The sequence below is a fragment of the Trachinotus anak genome, unplaced genomic scaffold, assembly GCF_046630095.1.
Source record: "Trachinotus anak isolate AG129_WGS33_773 ecotype Australia unplaced genomic scaffold, CSIRO_AGI_Tana_v1 ptg000016l, whole genome shotgun sequence".
NCBI classification, from domain to species: domain Eukaryota; kingdom Metazoa; phylum Chordata; class Actinopteri; order Carangiformes; family Carangidae; genus Trachinotus; species Trachinotus anak.
The window spans coordinates 20,621,131-20,637,706 of record NW_027273867.1 but is presented as its reverse complement, the minus strand read 5'-3'; the positions used below and the strand labels follow the sequence as shown (position 1 = coordinate 20,637,706).

At 37.9% G+C, this 16,576-nt stretch overlaps 1 protein-coding gene across 4 annotated transcripts; it reads right to left on the bottom strand.

Moving 5' to 3' along the window:
• Positions 1-148: 148 nt before the first annotated feature.
• On the bottom strand, positions 149-16,515 carry LOC139633509 (cilia- and flagella-associated protein 69-like). Of its 4 annotated transcripts, none has more exons than XM_071499200.1 (25): positions 16,129-16,515; positions 15,240-15,299; positions 15,079-15,144; positions 14,599-14,708; positions 14,429-14,505; positions 13,930-14,097; positions 12,609-12,761; positions 12,167-12,344; positions 11,806-11,944; positions 11,629-11,677; positions 11,391-11,512; positions 11,056-11,287; positions 10,249-10,413; positions 10,012-10,127; positions 9,518-9,636; positions 9,047-9,128; positions 8,637-8,829; positions 7,937-8,074; positions 7,268-7,344; positions 6,975-7,172; positions 6,412-6,498; positions 6,206-6,289; positions 3,915-5,469; positions 2,607-2,687; positions 149-1,111 (listed from the first exon to the last, which is right to left on the bottom strand). In XM_071499200.1, exons 1-23 carry the CDS (start codon positions 16,210-16,212, stop codon positions 5,305-5,307), a joined length of 2,862 nt encoding a protein of 953 aa, XP_071355301.1. In that variant the 5' UTR covers positions 16,213-16,515; the 3' UTR covers positions 149-1,111; positions 2,607-2,687; positions 3,915-5,304. The 4 variants fall into 4 exon arrangements, with proteins under 4 accessions (XP_071355301.1, XP_071355302.1, XP_071355303.1 ...); XM_071499201.1 differs by having other exon boundaries at positions 11,821-11,944; XM_071499202.1 differs by having other exon boundaries at positions 13,999-14,097; positions 16,129-16,514.
• Between the last annotated feature and the right edge of the window lie 61 nt (positions 16,516-16,576).

Sequence of the window (16,576 nt, the reverse complement as noted above, 5' to 3'; positions counted from 1 at the left end):
CCCTGTGTTAGAGTTTCATTCACATGAATCGCTCTGTACAGTTTGTGCAGTCACCCGACAGTTTCTGTTTCCCACAGACCTTTTCCACGTGGACGAGGCCTGAGAACCACAGACGGGTCTAATCTTACATAAACCGCTTTGAACCATCTCATGATTCTGAATAAAATTTATTTAAGAATGACATCAAATTATGACATTTGTTACCATACAAAGTTTGAATGTTTTTAGTGCCATTTTACATGTACAGACATGTTCTTTAATAAATCTGGTACAAACATTAAATAAAAGGTAGAATTTAGAAAACTGAAGAGGTCCCGATGAAAACAGCTTCTCCTGTGGTTGTTTATATTCTGTCTAGCACATAATAAGTAGTCAAAGTGGTGAGCCTGCTTCGGCATTTACAATCTAAATTCAAGACATTAAGGTGCTACAGTACAACGATCCTAAAAACTGAACTGAAATATTTCGGGGGAAAAGTGTGTTTGTGACTAATAACAATAAATACAATAAGCTACTATGCTGTGCAAGAACCCTACATCATTAATTTAGATTTTCTGTGTTTATTTGTTATTAAACACATTTTTTGTGTGTTTTGTTAAGCTATAGAAATTGACACATGATGCTCATTTATTGCATTAAAACACAGTGACTGCTAAAATCTGCAATCCTCTTAAAGGCAACTTGCACAAAATATGCAGAGTGGTCAAACTACAGACTCACTTAAATTTGCTCATCAATGTTGTGATTGCAAATAAAAAGTGTAAATTGCTTTGACAAACGACAATTCTTCCTGCAGGCACTGAACAATGACTCACACTTTCCTGTTGGGACATTTAGATTTCCCTTCCAGCAACAACACAAACACATTAACTCTTTCAACCTCCTCCATCACAAACCTTCTCAAACATTCAGTCACGCCGCCCACAGAGCTGCTCTGACGGGCCAGAATTTGTTATTGATCTCAGACGATTGGGTGTTTCAGCTGGACCCTCTCTGCCATCTGTCTGGCGCTGTACAGAGACACTCCCGTCCCCACTGTGGCCATCATCATGGCGATGGGATCGATGAGGCTGCTCTGTGGCTGCATCCGGACCTCACCGGACACCTGCCGCTAAAGACAGGGCGGACACACAGACACACAGACACACACACACACACAGACAGACAGACATAGTTAAACACAGCCCAGGGTGTTCAGGATTTTTATTTGATTCAAGTGTTTTTCAGTATACACCCTCTGAAGTGCATGTCGGACGGTCAGGTGGCTTTAAGATGCCTAAGATGCTTAAAGATGCTTATAAAGTACAGAATTTGCCAAATAATAACCTTTGAACTACGAACAGTTGTGTTCACAAATGTCACTGATACAAATAAACCTACAGCAGCATTACAATAGTTTTATTACAGACTTATTATTTATTTCACATGACTCCCTGTATTAAGATCAGTCATTCAGTTGCAGAGCAAAATTTGGTTTTAAGCCCCGTCCACATATTACATAGCACTGTGTAAAAGTTTCAGCCAATAAAAGTAAAGTGAATATGAGCAGCTTTTATTTTTCAGTTAACTTAACATATAAAGTGCAGTAAATGAAAACACTATAAATTTGACCACCCTTTGGCTTAAAAACAACACCAATTCTCCTGGGAGCACTTGTGCATTTTAGTCTGGAGCCCTGGTCTGAACACACATCGCTGCACAACCTCACCTCTGTTCATCTAACCACAACATCTGACTGCCTTCGCTTCTGTCTTCCATGAATAAACTCAGTCTGTTGCAGGTTTGAACAGTTTCATTCACTTCCGCCTGAGCCCATGCAGCTTTGCAATCAGCTGTCTACAGCTATAGATAGATATTACCATATAACCATTGGCTTTTTATGATCTTTCATTAAGCTTTTAAATTCAGTGTGAGTAGAATGTGAATTTTTCCCACCCACACACAAACCATTTTAAACCATCACCACCATGGATTTGACAAGTGAGTTCAAAGCGATGACTGCACCAGTTTTTATCAAAATTGCCGCAGTTTTATTGAAACAAAAATAAATACACCCACAGAATATTTCTGATGCATATCACTTAATATAATCACATTAAATAAAATGGCACAAAGTGAAACATCTATTTTCTGCTGCTGATAAATAAGAGAAGTGAGTTTAAAATGACATAAAACTTCATATCTTTGAATTAAGATGGGATAAGTCACCACATCTATCACATTTCTGCTTCATGCAGCCTTTTGCTGCAAAAGCAACACGAGCTGTGAGCTGGAGTCTGAACAGGTTACATAATGTAACCTCCGGAGATGAGTCCTGCCAGCTCTCTGTAAAATATTCATTTCCAGGTTTTCCCTTGTTCGTCTGTTCAATCTAAAGTGTTTCCTTTAATACGTAGGAAAAAAAATTAAGTATTAATTCAGAGAAATGATCGAAATCAGAGTATTTACTACACTGGTTTGTGTTCTCTCGATAATAACAACTGGCCTCTGCATGAATTCATCTTTTTCAGTTTACTGAGAGGTAGATCTAGTTAAATAAAAATAAGGAAAGCAATGATGTTTCTGTGCTCTGAGAGGATTGTATAAGGTGAGTAACAGACACTAACCTGGAGGAGACGGAAGTATCCTGGTGTCAGTCTTCCCAGTCTGATGATCATTTCTGCTTCTCAGGCGATCTAACAACCTTCCTGCAGGAGACGAAAACAAGATTTTAATTCTCAAATTAGTAATAATATTAATTGTTTTTTTTTTTTTTTTAAGTTTAGCTTTTGAATTAAATTTGAAAAGTGCTGGTGTAGACATTGATTCCCTGTCTTTTCAGCTTTCACCCCTTGAGACAGTATTTTCTTGTGATGACCTGCCAGAAGTTTTGTTTTTCTGAGTTGCGAGGACTTGGACCAAAGACTGAATTTACCATGTCAGATTGTTTAAATTTGAATAATTTCTATGGTCTGAAAAGGTGAAACTTCCCAGTATTTCAACAAGGAAAATGTAGAGACTGGGTAAGAAATTGGAAAATATAAACATATTCTGGTGCAGCAAATATGTTTTTTCTTCCATCCTATCTCATTAATCATGTTATGACCCCTGAGATTTATCTCAGAACCCCTTGGGAAGTACTTGACCCCCAGGTTTCAAACCGCTGGACTTAAATACTGAGCTTGTTTGTCAGATTATGTAATGATAGAAATTATACTTCTGACTTTTCAACTGTCTGGTTTCTTTGGGGATAATCAGGACCACGTTAGACAGAAACTACATCTTAGGGGAAAGATACAGTTTTGAAGTACTGAGTACTAGTAGTAGCAGAAGTACTGCCCTTATCCTGAAGGCTTTTGTTATAGTAATATAATTCCACCTGATATCACAACCAGTTGTTCAAGCATTGTTGTTTAGAAATTATTACAATCATGCTAACATTAAAGTTTTTATTAATATTTACATGTATTTAAAAGGTGAAAATAAAAACAAAGCAGAAATACACTTTACTTTAGATTCCACTATTTAGCATTCATAAGCCACTCACAAACATTTAATAATTGGTTTATAACATAAAAATATAGTTGTAGCAGACACTAGTGTTTATTAATGTATTTGTCAGCATTTATAACTTCACACCCATGACAGGAGTCTGCTGAATAAACAGGAAATGAATGACAATACAGTAAAATACAGATCATATAAAATATGTCTTCATAGAAGTTAAAACTTTAACAAATACAATAAACACTTTAAAATATCCTGATATGTTCTCACAACTACATTAGTTACAAATGTGTTGCTGTATAATGATTAAATGCTTATATAGTGATGATTAATACTAAATAAGGGGATGTAAAGTAAAGTGTTGCAAAGGAGAACCAAAGAGTCTCTACAACATCACCAGTCTTTAGGTAAAACATAATCTGTCTCACAATTTGAAGTGAACAGGTCCTTGGGGAGTTGATCAGCACCCAGCAGGGATCCAAGAGCAGCACCCACATTCACCCTCGGCTTCATCGACGGCTGCAGTCGCTCAGCAGACTGACACCATGTGAAGCCCCTCAGCAGCCTGAACAAACAGTGGCTGCCTGTCGTACTGAAGAGGCTCCTGTGTGCCCCTGCTCTTTTGTGAAGTCCCAGTCTGACAGGCTCGACACACACACACTCTCTCTCTCTCACACACACACACATACAAACACACACACTCACAAAGCTGGATGAAAAGAACCGGCCTGTCAGAGATGATTTGGTCATCCAGCCGGTGAGAGTGGGAGAAGTGGCTCTGTGCAGCATGTTGCACGCTTGAAGGAACATGTGTGTTAATATGCTGCAGTGACTTATGTAACTCAAAAAACACTAAAGAGAATATACTTTTTTTTTTAACGGCTGTATGAAATTAACCTTCCAGGGAACATAGCTGCCATATACCATTATCTGTAGCCTCTGATGAGAGCATTAACCTCTACAGGACATAATTACACTGCAAATTGTTTCAATATTTAAAGTAATTTAGATTGTGCTGGTCTATTAGGGTTCCAACAATTATGGGCAAATGCTTCCCAGGAAACACAAGTCCAAACAGCCAGATGGCGGCGCTGTAATTAAGGCACAAAAATATTTGTTATTTAGATGTTACATAAGGTCTCTATTCCCATGATGCCCCATTGTTCAGGGTCTCACGGTTTATGTTGCTCCACTGGTTGTAATCACAGCATGTTGGAGAACAAATCAAAGAAACATTGTAAACATTATAATTATAGGTTTAATGAGCAGAGGACTGTGGGGAGAGAAGGTGAAAATGTAGACGACAACAGTGTGTTATAAATGCTTACAAATCACTTTCATTACTTCTGATGTTAATTAAATTCTCCATCTTAAAAAGTCATCATGTTAGGTTTATTCTATTTTGTTCATTTAATATGCATGAATTTTGCAGATATAGACATACTGAAATAAACTATGTCATACAACACAAAGGCCAAGTAGTTAACTGCAACTGTGAGTGTCTGTCTGTGTGTGTGTGTGTGTGTGTGTGTGTGTGTGTGTGTGTGTGTGTGTGTGTGTGTATAAGGGGTTGGGAGGTGGACTAGACAACAAGCTGCTGATTGTGCACATAAAATGACATCATGTCTGCATTTGTTGTCAATTCACTTCAGTGTTTACAGTCACGGAAAATATATAGCATGGATACTCGAAATATAAACAGTAATTAATTATAAATATGTGACTGCAGTCTAAATTTTTGGTCTGCTATCAATGTAAATAAAAAAATTATAAAATAAAAGTGCAGTTATAATGTAAAGGGCTTGTATTAAACCAGTATCAGTCTTTGACAGATACAGTGCTGAAGTACTCCGGGTCTTGAGTTGTTGGTTCCACTTGGTCCTGACCTGCAGCCTTGATTGGAGCTCTGGCCACTGTCAGCTTCACTCCTGCAGGCCCCTGAGCATCTGTGTTCTCCACAGCGATGACCTGCGTGACGAAATTCTGAAACACAACAAAACAGATGAGTAATCATCAGAGAGTATGTCCTCTGGATGTTCTGTCCAGCTCTTTGCCATGAGGGTGTGCATGTGTGGTAAGAGCACTTCCCATATACATTAGAACTGAATTTACTTGCAGTTAGAAGGAGATTTCAACATATACAAAGGGAAACGGGTGCAATTTGTACAGTCTAAATGCATAAAAAGACTATTTTGGCAATTATCAGTGATGATAATTAATTCCTCGTGGAATACTTTCCCAAATGTTGAGATTTCTGACTTTCAAAGCAGTTTTCTGTTTTGTTTTATGAGCCAATAACACTCAGTTTCCAAATTATGCTGCAAGACATTTCATAAAAAAATGAAAATGGAAAATGTAATGTAATGACACAGCAGCAGTAAAATGCATGTTACCTCTTTATTCAATGTTTCTATTGCATCTCTGCTTTTATCAGCTTGTGTATTCCCCCATTTTGTGCATATGAGACTTTGCTGTTTATATAAATTTCCATCAGTAATTCAAGAGCTGCAAAGGGATGGGTCCTGTGAGAAATCTGAGCACAAGCTGTTGTTGCAGTTCCTCTTATTTGTCAGTAGAGGTCAGTAAATATTCGATTATTTCTTGTCACTTTATTGGACAAGCTGCAGGTTTTATTATCTTCTACAGCCAAATTACTGATACACAGTGCACTCCAGTGAATCCAGTGAAATCATGTAAATGCTGTGTGTTAGTGAGAGACCTCTGCAGGATGCGCTGCAGCAGCCTTGTGCTTTGGTTTGGGTCTGGATGATTCAATGTGTTTCTTTCTCTGTGCTTTTACATCCTGTACAAAAAAAAGAAAGAAAAACATCCAAGTTGTTACTGATAAAAATAAAAAGACAGATATTGAAATTATTTTTTTGTCATAGTACTGCTTATTTGAGGCTTTGACGTAAATTATAAAACCTTCAGGATTTCGTAGTTTGAAGTTCTGGAAACATAACTGTCCCATGACTTCGTTGTGAGCTCCTGTTGCTTCCAATGAGACTTTAACTGTGATAAAGAGACAAAGAACTAGTCAGAGTTCATTTAATGAAAGATTATATCTGCTGCGCCCATATGGACTGGGTGAAGTACTTTTGATGACAATATCTATCAACTGAAATTTACTAGGAAGCAATCAGACACTGTGCTTTATCAAAGCTCTACAATCCTTAAAAAAAAATAAATTATATCATAAAATACTTTGAAGGTTATTTGCTGTGCATCTGAGTCAACATCTGCTTCAAAATGCTCAACTGACTCACAACTGTGAGATATTTTACATATACTGCATTTTTTTTCCATTCAAGTTTGTGCAGTAGTTCATGACAAAAGAAGAATTCCTGGCTCCACACCAAAACTAATCACTTTGTATCACACACAACAAAGAAACTAGAAACATATTTTGTTTGTTGTTGACTTTCACAGACTTTGTCAAGGCTTTGCTGCAGTTGTCTACTTTAAGTGTTGAATTAAACTCTCAGCACCTCTGTGTACATGAGCTTCTCTTCACTGATGTTGTCCTTCTCCTGTTGCCCCAGGATGCTGTTCTGTTCTGCTGTGACCTTCTTCGCAGTGTCCTCTGCAACCTTACAGATGGTGCTCAGAGCCTCCTCATCCGGGCTGACCGGCCTCACACCATCCAAACTCAGCTCGCTGCTGATCTCATCCCACACCTCCCCGACCTTCGGCACCATGAGAATGTTACTAATGGTCATTTTAGTTGATAGTTTTATGTAGAGTACTGAAATTATTTTTCCTGCAGCAAACACATTTCTACCTTAAAGTCCAGATATCTCCTGACGATGCTCAAAGTCACATAATCTTTTGTCGACAACCCAGGCAGGTCCTGAAAACCTGAGGGAGCAAAAGTAACAGCTAAGTATATTTCACAACATGGCTCTGCAAGTTCAGAATGTCACCTGAGGGACACATCTGGATGAAACAGTTTGTGTTTGTTTTAATTCACTAAAAGATAAAAGGGTTTGTATGTTAGTGATATGAAAGCTTTTATTACTAAATCAAACCAAGGTATCAAAGAAATTGAAAGCCCCTAAAACAAAGTATTTGAAAACCCCTAAACTATTCAAAACTTCCTTCTACACACCACTACCATACTTTGCATTACAGCTATTGACATGCTAAATAATTATGAACCATGTAAATCTACATTACAGGTTAAAACTGCTGACATTATGGTTCAAAAGATTGATCTAAGACCTATCCAAACTGTTGTATACATCAGGATAAAATTAGGCTGTACATGGTTACCAGTGAAAGTGTCTTAGACTATAGTTACTAGGCTGCATGATAAAAAATAGCAATGTCTACATATTTATGGATGCAAAGTTATTGTTTAAATAAGTAATACTTAATTTACACCTTGGTGTGAAACTGGCATTTTTGTTACATAACATCTGAACTGATCTGACTCTTCAGTCAGTTTTACCAAGTTTGCAGAAGATGGAGTAAATCTTTGACCGCAGGTTCTCTGATATCTCCAGCACTACTGCACTCGGTATGTTGGCAGGAAATGAAAGCTGGGGGTTCTCCTGCTGGTGGTGACCTAGGATGGGCCTCTGGGGATCTTAAAGTCAAAAGCAGAGAAACAAAAAATAACAAAGAGAAAGATAAAAGATACATAATGTTTGTTGTGCAGACAAAGAGAGGCAGTGTAGTTTTAGAGATTTCTCACTTTATCAAACAGAAATAATCAGCGGTGACAAGTTCTGGCCTCTTTGCTCTACTGTTTCTAATACAAGCCTGCCCTAAAAACCAGCTGCTCACTTTTCTGTTTTGACTATTTGTTTGATTAATGTTTTGCTTCTGTGTGTTGTGTCTCTAATCTACAATAATTACTGTTTGCCACTTTCTTGCACTTGCTACAATAAGACTGACAAGTGTGACTGGCTCCTGTGTAATGTAATTTAAATAGGAAGGTAAAATGTTAGTTTAGGAATGACATTCACTCCCAGATACATTTCTGGTGTTAATGTTCAGTTAATCACTGTGATGATTTCACTGTCTATCTTTATTTTATCTGTGATGATGTAATTGCTCTGGATAACTGACTATCAAAAACAATACATCTAAATGTACCTCTAGGTTTATCACACTTTTGCCATTGCTGTTTAATTGTACTTGCAGACCTGTAATCGCTCCATGTTGGCTTCGGCTGACGCCCAGTTCCTCCTCCTCCTGCCTCCACAGCTGTAGCAGGAGTCCGGGGGCTGTCTGACCACCATCATCTCTCCAGCTCAGGATGTGAGACAGAGTGTTAGAGTTGTCACATAACTCCAGCAGGGTGGCGAGGACGATGCCCTGGACACATCTGGGGCTCGACTGTGAGAGAGACACCCAAAACACTTTAATGTCAGGAGTTTACATTTTCTGTCTGTGCTTATGGTCACTGACTGACAGCAAATTGCTTCCATATAGAGCAGCTGAAAGGTCTCTATTTATTACAGAATAACTGGAGAAAAAATACAACACTTTTTAAACCACAACTACTCCAACTTCAGTTAAACTACTGTACATCTGCTGGAAATCAGCTACTTACAATAAGCAAGTCAAGCAGAAGAAACACCCCTTCTTTAGCCAAAAAGTAATCTTCTGTAGTGTAGCAGCTCACAATACAGGACCTAATGGGATACAAAACACACTGACTGACACTTTCTCACCCTTGTGGACGCTTTTCTGTCTGTGTCATTGCAACATTCATCAAGACCAAGAAGTTAGTTTCACTATATTTACAGAATTTTTCACTTCACGTGCCTTGAGTCTTTCACAAAGCTGCAGAATCTACCACTGAAAAGCAGAATGTAAAACATCCAGGAACAAAAGAAGGAACTACAAGGTTGATTCAAATATGATTCCTGAAAATCCACAGAACACACAAAAGCTCCAAAAGTGTCCAAGTTTAGGGGTTGGAGCTTGAAAAAGAATGATGCCTTACAAGTCTAAATATCGGCATGTTTTATCATAATTTATAAAAATAACTACACGAGTCCACCAGTTTAGCTGAACTGACCACACACAGTCGACTGTGGAAAGGATGAGCTTGTTGTGACCCAGACCGCTGTAGAACTTGTCGGAGCCTTTCTTCAGGAAATGAACTGCCATCTCAACTCCCTCTGACCCAAACAGTTCCTGTAGCAGAACATCACAGGGCTGTCAACAGCTCAGCACAGACACATAAAAAACAGAAAGTTTAAAGGCAAATCATATTCATATTAGTGGGTTACATATGGATTAATAATTTAAAACAATGCCGGTTTCACACCTGTAGTTCCAACACAAAATTATTACATTTATCTATGTGCTGATTAAAGCCTCTATATGTGAAATCTGAAAATGTCTGACTTTGGTAACATGTCAGTATTATATATGACACTGTTTTCCAAAACATATCTCCCCAGAATAACTTTAAAAAATCTGATAGAAGTCACACAGTGTCTTAAGTTAAACTACCTTCTCATGGTGACTCAGGTTAATTCAGTAGGTTAGATACAGATTCAGTTTTACCTTTCTGTGTATGTCAGTCTCACACAGTGCTGAAAGTATCAGCTGAATGTCTGATTTTATCTCCAGTGTGACTTCATCCTCTTCATCAGGACTCGCTTCCATCTGCATCAAAATCCCTGACAAAATACAAAAGGTCCATCATTAATCACCATGTTTATTAACAATGTAAAATGCTGTAAAAAAAATCTGTTCATATTTACACTTTGTGTGTGTAAGTCAAGTTTTGATTTCATTTACCCAGAAACTGATTGATGCTTCCTTGATCACAAAGGTCCTGGTTGACTGACTCTTCTCCTAAAGACGTCACAGATCGGAGTACTCTGATGCAGTGCCGCATTTGAGCCTTTTTACTGCCTCTGCCTCCTGTGCCATGGAAACTGTGACCCTGACCAAAGTAAGCATCTAGAATAAAGAGGAAACATAATAAGCATACTTACTGCCAGATTACAGTTTCCAAATTTAAGCAACATTATTGGAAACTAGAAAAGGTTAAATGAAGTGTTTGCATGGGCAAATTGGGAACTCTGTAAAAATGTTAAAATGTCTTAAAATAAGTAACTTTTTGCATGTGAGATGTTCTATGGGAGCAGCAGCTGCTGCATTTAATGCAGGTGAAGGGTTTGAAGTGTAATCTTGTCATTTTATTGAATCATTTTAATTTTAAACACAGTATGCAATTCACTTTTTTTTAATCTAAGAATATTTGAACCTGAAACACTTTGAACTACCAGAGAGCATCAGTATCAGAGATGGAAGTAGTTAAACTGTCAGTTTAAGTATAAGAGATTGAAGTAGTTACACTTTCACTTTAAATCTAAAAGATGTAATCAGTTAAACTGTCAGTTAAAGTGTAAAAGATTAAAATAGTTGAAGTGTCAGTTGAACAGTAAAAGATGACAGCAGTAGGACTGCCACTGCACAGCAACTTGTTCTTTATCTTTTTTTTCTTTCTTTAACATTTTACAGTGAGTGACCAGCGACTCTGTGTTTTGTATGACCTTTGACCTTTCCGATGCAGGTCTCTACGTTTTTCTCATTCCTCACCTTGCCCCATGCACCAGTCCAGCAGGATCAGCAGACATGCGTTCCCTTGATATGACATATAGTTGTCCAACATGAGTGGAGCGATGGTGGCGAGGGTGGCCAGTGCCTGCAGCTGGAGCTCCTCCTGCTGGATCGCAGACCAGTGACGCAAACCTGACCGGCGCTCAGACAAAGGAGCAGGAGGCTTGGCAAGTGTCAGCAGAGCTAGCATAACCTGTTCTTCTTTATAAAGCTAAGAGAGGAAAGCATGGAGAGAAATGCAGGATGTCAGACTCAGACTTATCACTCAGATTATTCAAATATTTACAAAACCACTGACTGAGCCTGTGACTGACCTGCAGTGCAGCAAAATCCTTTGACATTACAACCAACAGATTCAACAGCAACTTCTTCATTTTCAGATCTTCATTGCTGTAGTTGAGCTTTAGGTTGCAGACCAAAGATTTTTGAGTTTTCACTACAATATAAATCAAGAAAAGCTGGTATCATGAAAGTTGCTACTGCAGTATTCATAAATAATTCAATTGAAAAAAAAAAAACAAATTGAAATTTATAGAAAAAGAATTGCCTCACACTCTGGAAACGTGACACAAACCATGAGCTGTTTGGCAAATAAACTCTCCTGAAAATCAGAAACATCATGTCAGACTGTAGCAGTACATCTGACGCACCACACTACTGAACATGTTTGCATTATACACTGCATCAAACATTTCTAAAATGATCTCACTTTACCATAGATTCAACTACCTGTCCTGTACTCACAATGAGCAGGGAGCTGGGATTTTCAGCGATGAGGGTTGCGATCACAAGCAGATCATTTCTGAGTTGGAAGTCAGCGTGTCGGAAGCCGTTCATCAGCTGGTGAAAAAATGCTTCTTTCAGAGACCTATGATACAAACAATAAGAAATTTAGAGATCAAATATCTATTTGTACAAAATGAGAGCACAAGAGTATTCAAACTTGAAACATTTATAGAGGATGGAGGGCAGAAAGTGATTTATTCATGATTCAGATTACATCCTTTAGATATTAGGAAATTAACATTTTAGAATCTTCAGAAAATGTTAATTCAGAGTCATCCATCATAAAACCACAGATGACACCTACACAACACACTCCATGCTGCTGAGTTGAGCAATGACTTTGTCCTTCCTGCCTTTCTCCAGCAGGTTCCAGAGGATTTCAGAGGAGCAGAACAGGACCTGTCCAGATGGGTCGGGTTCGTTCATGTGAAGACAGATCGTTTCTGCTCCCCGTGCATTCAGAATTAAGGCACAGTTCATATCTGTGGTTGTAAAATGAAATGCAATTATAGATAAATAGATGTGATTAACAATAAAACAACCCATTGACCTGCTGACATTGGCACAAGGACACTTAAAATCACTGTTCAGACTGTTTGTCTGATTGTTATTTAGCAATGAGATGATTTATGCTCTTGAGGGCTAGCTACTTTATCTAATGAAGGAGGTTATGTGTACAATTGACAACTCTGACAGATCCCCTCCTCTACTACCTCAATGGATCCATAATAAAATCAGTTACTGACCAGAGGAGCCTGAGAGGATCTGAAGGGTCTGCAGGAGCTGCAGCTTGATGGCTGGCTGGTTCTCCAGAGTGGCCATGGAGAGGAGCAGCGTCTGAGCCAGGTCACTGAGTTCCAGCAGCTGCAGTCTGTAGCCTGGAGAGGTCGGCTGGAGCCCTGCAGGAACAGAGTAGAAAGCTATACTAAATACTGCAATAAATTTGTGAATGTGAGACATTAAGAGAAGGAAAGAAACAAAAAAGAGGAGAGAAAACAGAATCAGTAAAACATAAAGAAGAAAGAAACTGAATTCATCGTTACTTAAAGGTCTTGATAAGATATTAGAGGAACAAGAATATCAACACCAATAACTAAAGGCGTTACAACATTAATAATGAAAGAAAAAGTTAACTAAAATAAGGACACAAGAGAGGAAGAAGCAATTTGAAAACATTAAGTGAACAGATTCAAAAGAACATAAAAGTTAGAGCCTAACTGATGGTGGTAGCCATCTACGAACCAGTACTAGTATCTATATGTTGGAAGATTTAATAGCAAAAATCTGTGGTGGAGCTGTACAGTTGGAAATGCTGGTCTGTTTGAAAGTTGGTCTGTCACTTTGATCATGACTGAAATATCTCACCAACTACAGGATGAATTGCCATCGGATTTTGTAGAGATACTAATGGTCCCCAAAGAATGAAGCCAAATGACTTTTCCTCTAGTGCCACCACAAGGTCGACATGTTGGATCTTGATATAATGTCTTGACAACTTTTAAATAGATTCCCATGAAATTGTGTTAATACATTCATGTACCATTTGTGATAAACTGTAATCAGTTTGGCGATCTGCTGACTCCTCATCAATTAGCTGAGTTCAGTTAGACCAAATACCTACAAAATGAATGAGATTCCCATCAGCCTCAGCTGTGCTCAGCTCTAATTTGCAAAAGCATGCTAACATGCCAAACTAAGATGCCGAACATGGTAAACATTCAAGCTAAACATAAGAATGTTAGAATTGTCATTGTTATCATGCTAACACCTTTGCACATTGACCACCATTAAAGCATCGTTCTGCCTAAGTACTGTACAGCTGTGCAGAGCAGCTGACGCAGCTGTAGACACTATATACACACAGATATGCGTCAGTATATTTTTTGGGCATAAAGACATTAAGAGAAGGCAGGTTGTTTTACAGCTAAATAATTAGAAGCCAATACTGGTTAATGCTCAGTCAAACTAAAGAAAGAGAATATGAAGAAAAGAGCACAAAATAAAATTAAAACAAAAAAGAAACAGAAGCACAAGCATGCCACCACAGAAGCCATGACAGCGCCTCACTCAGTGAAAGTCTAGAAAATCTGCAAGAGTGGTAAGTCCGAGGCTTTGTCTTGGTGGCAAGGTCCGTACCATCAGGCAGCTGTTTAGGAGCCACATGACTGTAGAATGATTTCACAGATTCAACTATCTGCTGTTTCACTTCAGCATCTGAGACCCTCATCAGACACCCTGCCAACAGAGACACATCTGACAGAGTCACTCCTCATCATCACTCCTGTTTGAAGAACATAACTTTTTCATAACCACATGGGACAATATCAGTCTTAAGCAATTCAAAATAAAGTCTGTAATCTTAACAGTAAGAAAATATTGAATAATTCCTGCATTCTTCTTCAAGTTTAAAGTTTTCAAATTAATTTTCATAACATAATAAAAGAAGGGAAATTATTGACTGCTAGAAGAATTGTTCATTGCAATTTTACACAAATGTGAACAGCAATATAAGGGCCGTGACACACAAAACTATGAAATTGACCCTTTTAACAGCTGAGCTCTGTACCCATGTGGGAGAGGAACTCTATGACGTCCTGAGCGTAGGTCACCTCATCAGATGCTCTCTCCTTCAGGAAGGGAAGCCTGAGATAAAGCAAAGCAACATTGCGATGTTTAGATGATTTCATGACAAAAAAAGTTATTTCCTTGTAGGTTTGAAATATTCGAGTCTCTTACCTACAAATTTTAAGTGCCTCATACAAAATGGGCACATACTCAGAGTGATCTTTCACCTTCTCAGCACAGATGTTGAGTATTTTGGCTATGCCTGTCAGCTCCTTCAACAGCTTGAAGTAGCTTAAGAAATATTAACATTTAGCTTCATTGTTAGCTCATACACAGAGATCCCAGCGAGGGAAGGGGATTGATGAAGCACCATAATAACTGAGGTTATTTCTGAACAGGGAAAATGCTGACAGACACAGTGATGCAGTGGTAAATTAGAGCCTTGGGGACACTGTTTGGCTCCATGTTCAGGTTGCATAAGAACAAATCTTTTTCCATCACTGAAGCAGGGAACATTAATGAGGAAAATTTGACACTCTGCTGCAGTGTGAGACACTTAAGAGATATTATTTTGCACAAGATATGGACTTCTTGTAAAAAGAAGTCCTTAATCAGAGTATGTCAGAATATTAAATGGAAAAGAAAGGATACAAAGCCAATTTGGCTTCTCTTCAGTAGTTTCTTCAGGACAAAAAGGTGCCTCTCCTTCAAGTTAGCCTTTAGTAAAAACAGAGTATACAGTATGATTACATATAACTTATATCACTTCAAACAGAAAAAGAAAAAAACAGAAAAATTCAAGTTTAACTTACTGTCAAAGGATCTTCAAGAAGTCGAATCACCTTACTGAGTTCAAGACATTTAGCACTAACCTGTTGGGAAAAGACAGTTTAGGTCTAAATTTACACTGCTGTCAAAATATGACATTATAATGACTTCTCTTTATTTATCGGTGACTCCAACACAAATTTATCACAACGAAGCTCTACGTTCTTTTAAATCAGGGCTTAAGATTTTTCTGTTTGCCACTACATTTCATTTCATATTTTGCACTGCACTATAATTTGTATTCTACCGTTTAATATGTATCTTATTTTAATCTACTATTTTAATTGCATTAGTCTTTTAAAATGATATTTTATATTGACTTTTTACATTGCTTTGTTTTGTTTTTTTATATCTTGTCTTAATGCCTTTATGTCTTATGTAAAGAAGTTTGAATTCTGCTGTTATATAAATAAATCTGCCATGTTTAGTCGTGCATATTCCTAAATAAATGTGCAGTAAATCAAATTTTTACAACCAACTCGAGGGCTGGAGCATTGGATGTTGACTTTCAGTTATTTTCAGTCTAAGTTTGTGTCTCAAAGGACACAACTGACTGAAAATCAGTTTATAGGTTATTCCAGTCGTTACCTCTTTATTATGAAATAAATAGGTGGGTGTTAAGGCAAAGCAAATTCATTTGTATTCAACAGCAAGGCAGTGCTTTACTTAAAACATTTAAGGCATTAAGAAAAGTAGACACATTTACATAGGATTTGATAAAATAAGTATAAAATAAAAGAGTAGAAATCATGAATAAATAGTATTTATAAAGGCCAAACGTGTCGCCAAACAGAACTAAGTGACATTATAAGCGGTATAATTAGCATTATTATGAGTATATAACCCCCCTAAGGACGGAAACCACCTGTTTACCTCCTGAATATGATGGCTCCTGTCTGCTGCTCTTGATCTTATTACAGGAATGTCCGGTTTTCTCCTGTGCAAGGTTGAATCCATTTGCAAAAACTGGAACTTTCTTTGCTTCAGCGTTTCACTTTAGCATCAAAAGCACCAAACATGGTCGATTTTCTTATCAGGCAGTCAACAGATCACTCACAGATCAGCTTTAAACATTTAGAAACGGTTCCAGTCTACGTCTATCTGCAGCTAATGGCGGTAAGCTAAATCTAACGTAAACCTATCACGAAACAGGGTTGTTTTCTAGTCTCAAAAGTCGAAATAAAAGTAATTTAAAATAATATTAATCGTGCAACGTCTTCCCGTTAGCTCCGAGTCGGTGCGATTACTGCAGTTGCTATGGTTACCGTGTAGTACGGAGAGCGGCGCAGTTCAAAACTCATCCAACACGAAACGCCCATTT

Bases quoted from the DNA above. Each gene is read 5' to 3' on its own strand.
- LOC139633509 (XM_071499200.1), bottom strand. From the start codon at position 16,212: ATGGATTCAACCTTGCACAGGAGAAAACCGGACATTCCTGTAATAAGA. The intron at 14,709-15,078 runs GTATCCTTTCTT...AGCTACTTCAAG, and splicing joins AGAGAAGCCAAATTGGCTTT to CTGTTGAAGGAGCTGACAGG. The intron at 11,678-11,805 runs GTAGTTGAATCT...TCTGATTTTCAG, and splicing joins TCATTGTGAGTACAGGACAG to GAGAGTTTATTTGCCAAACA.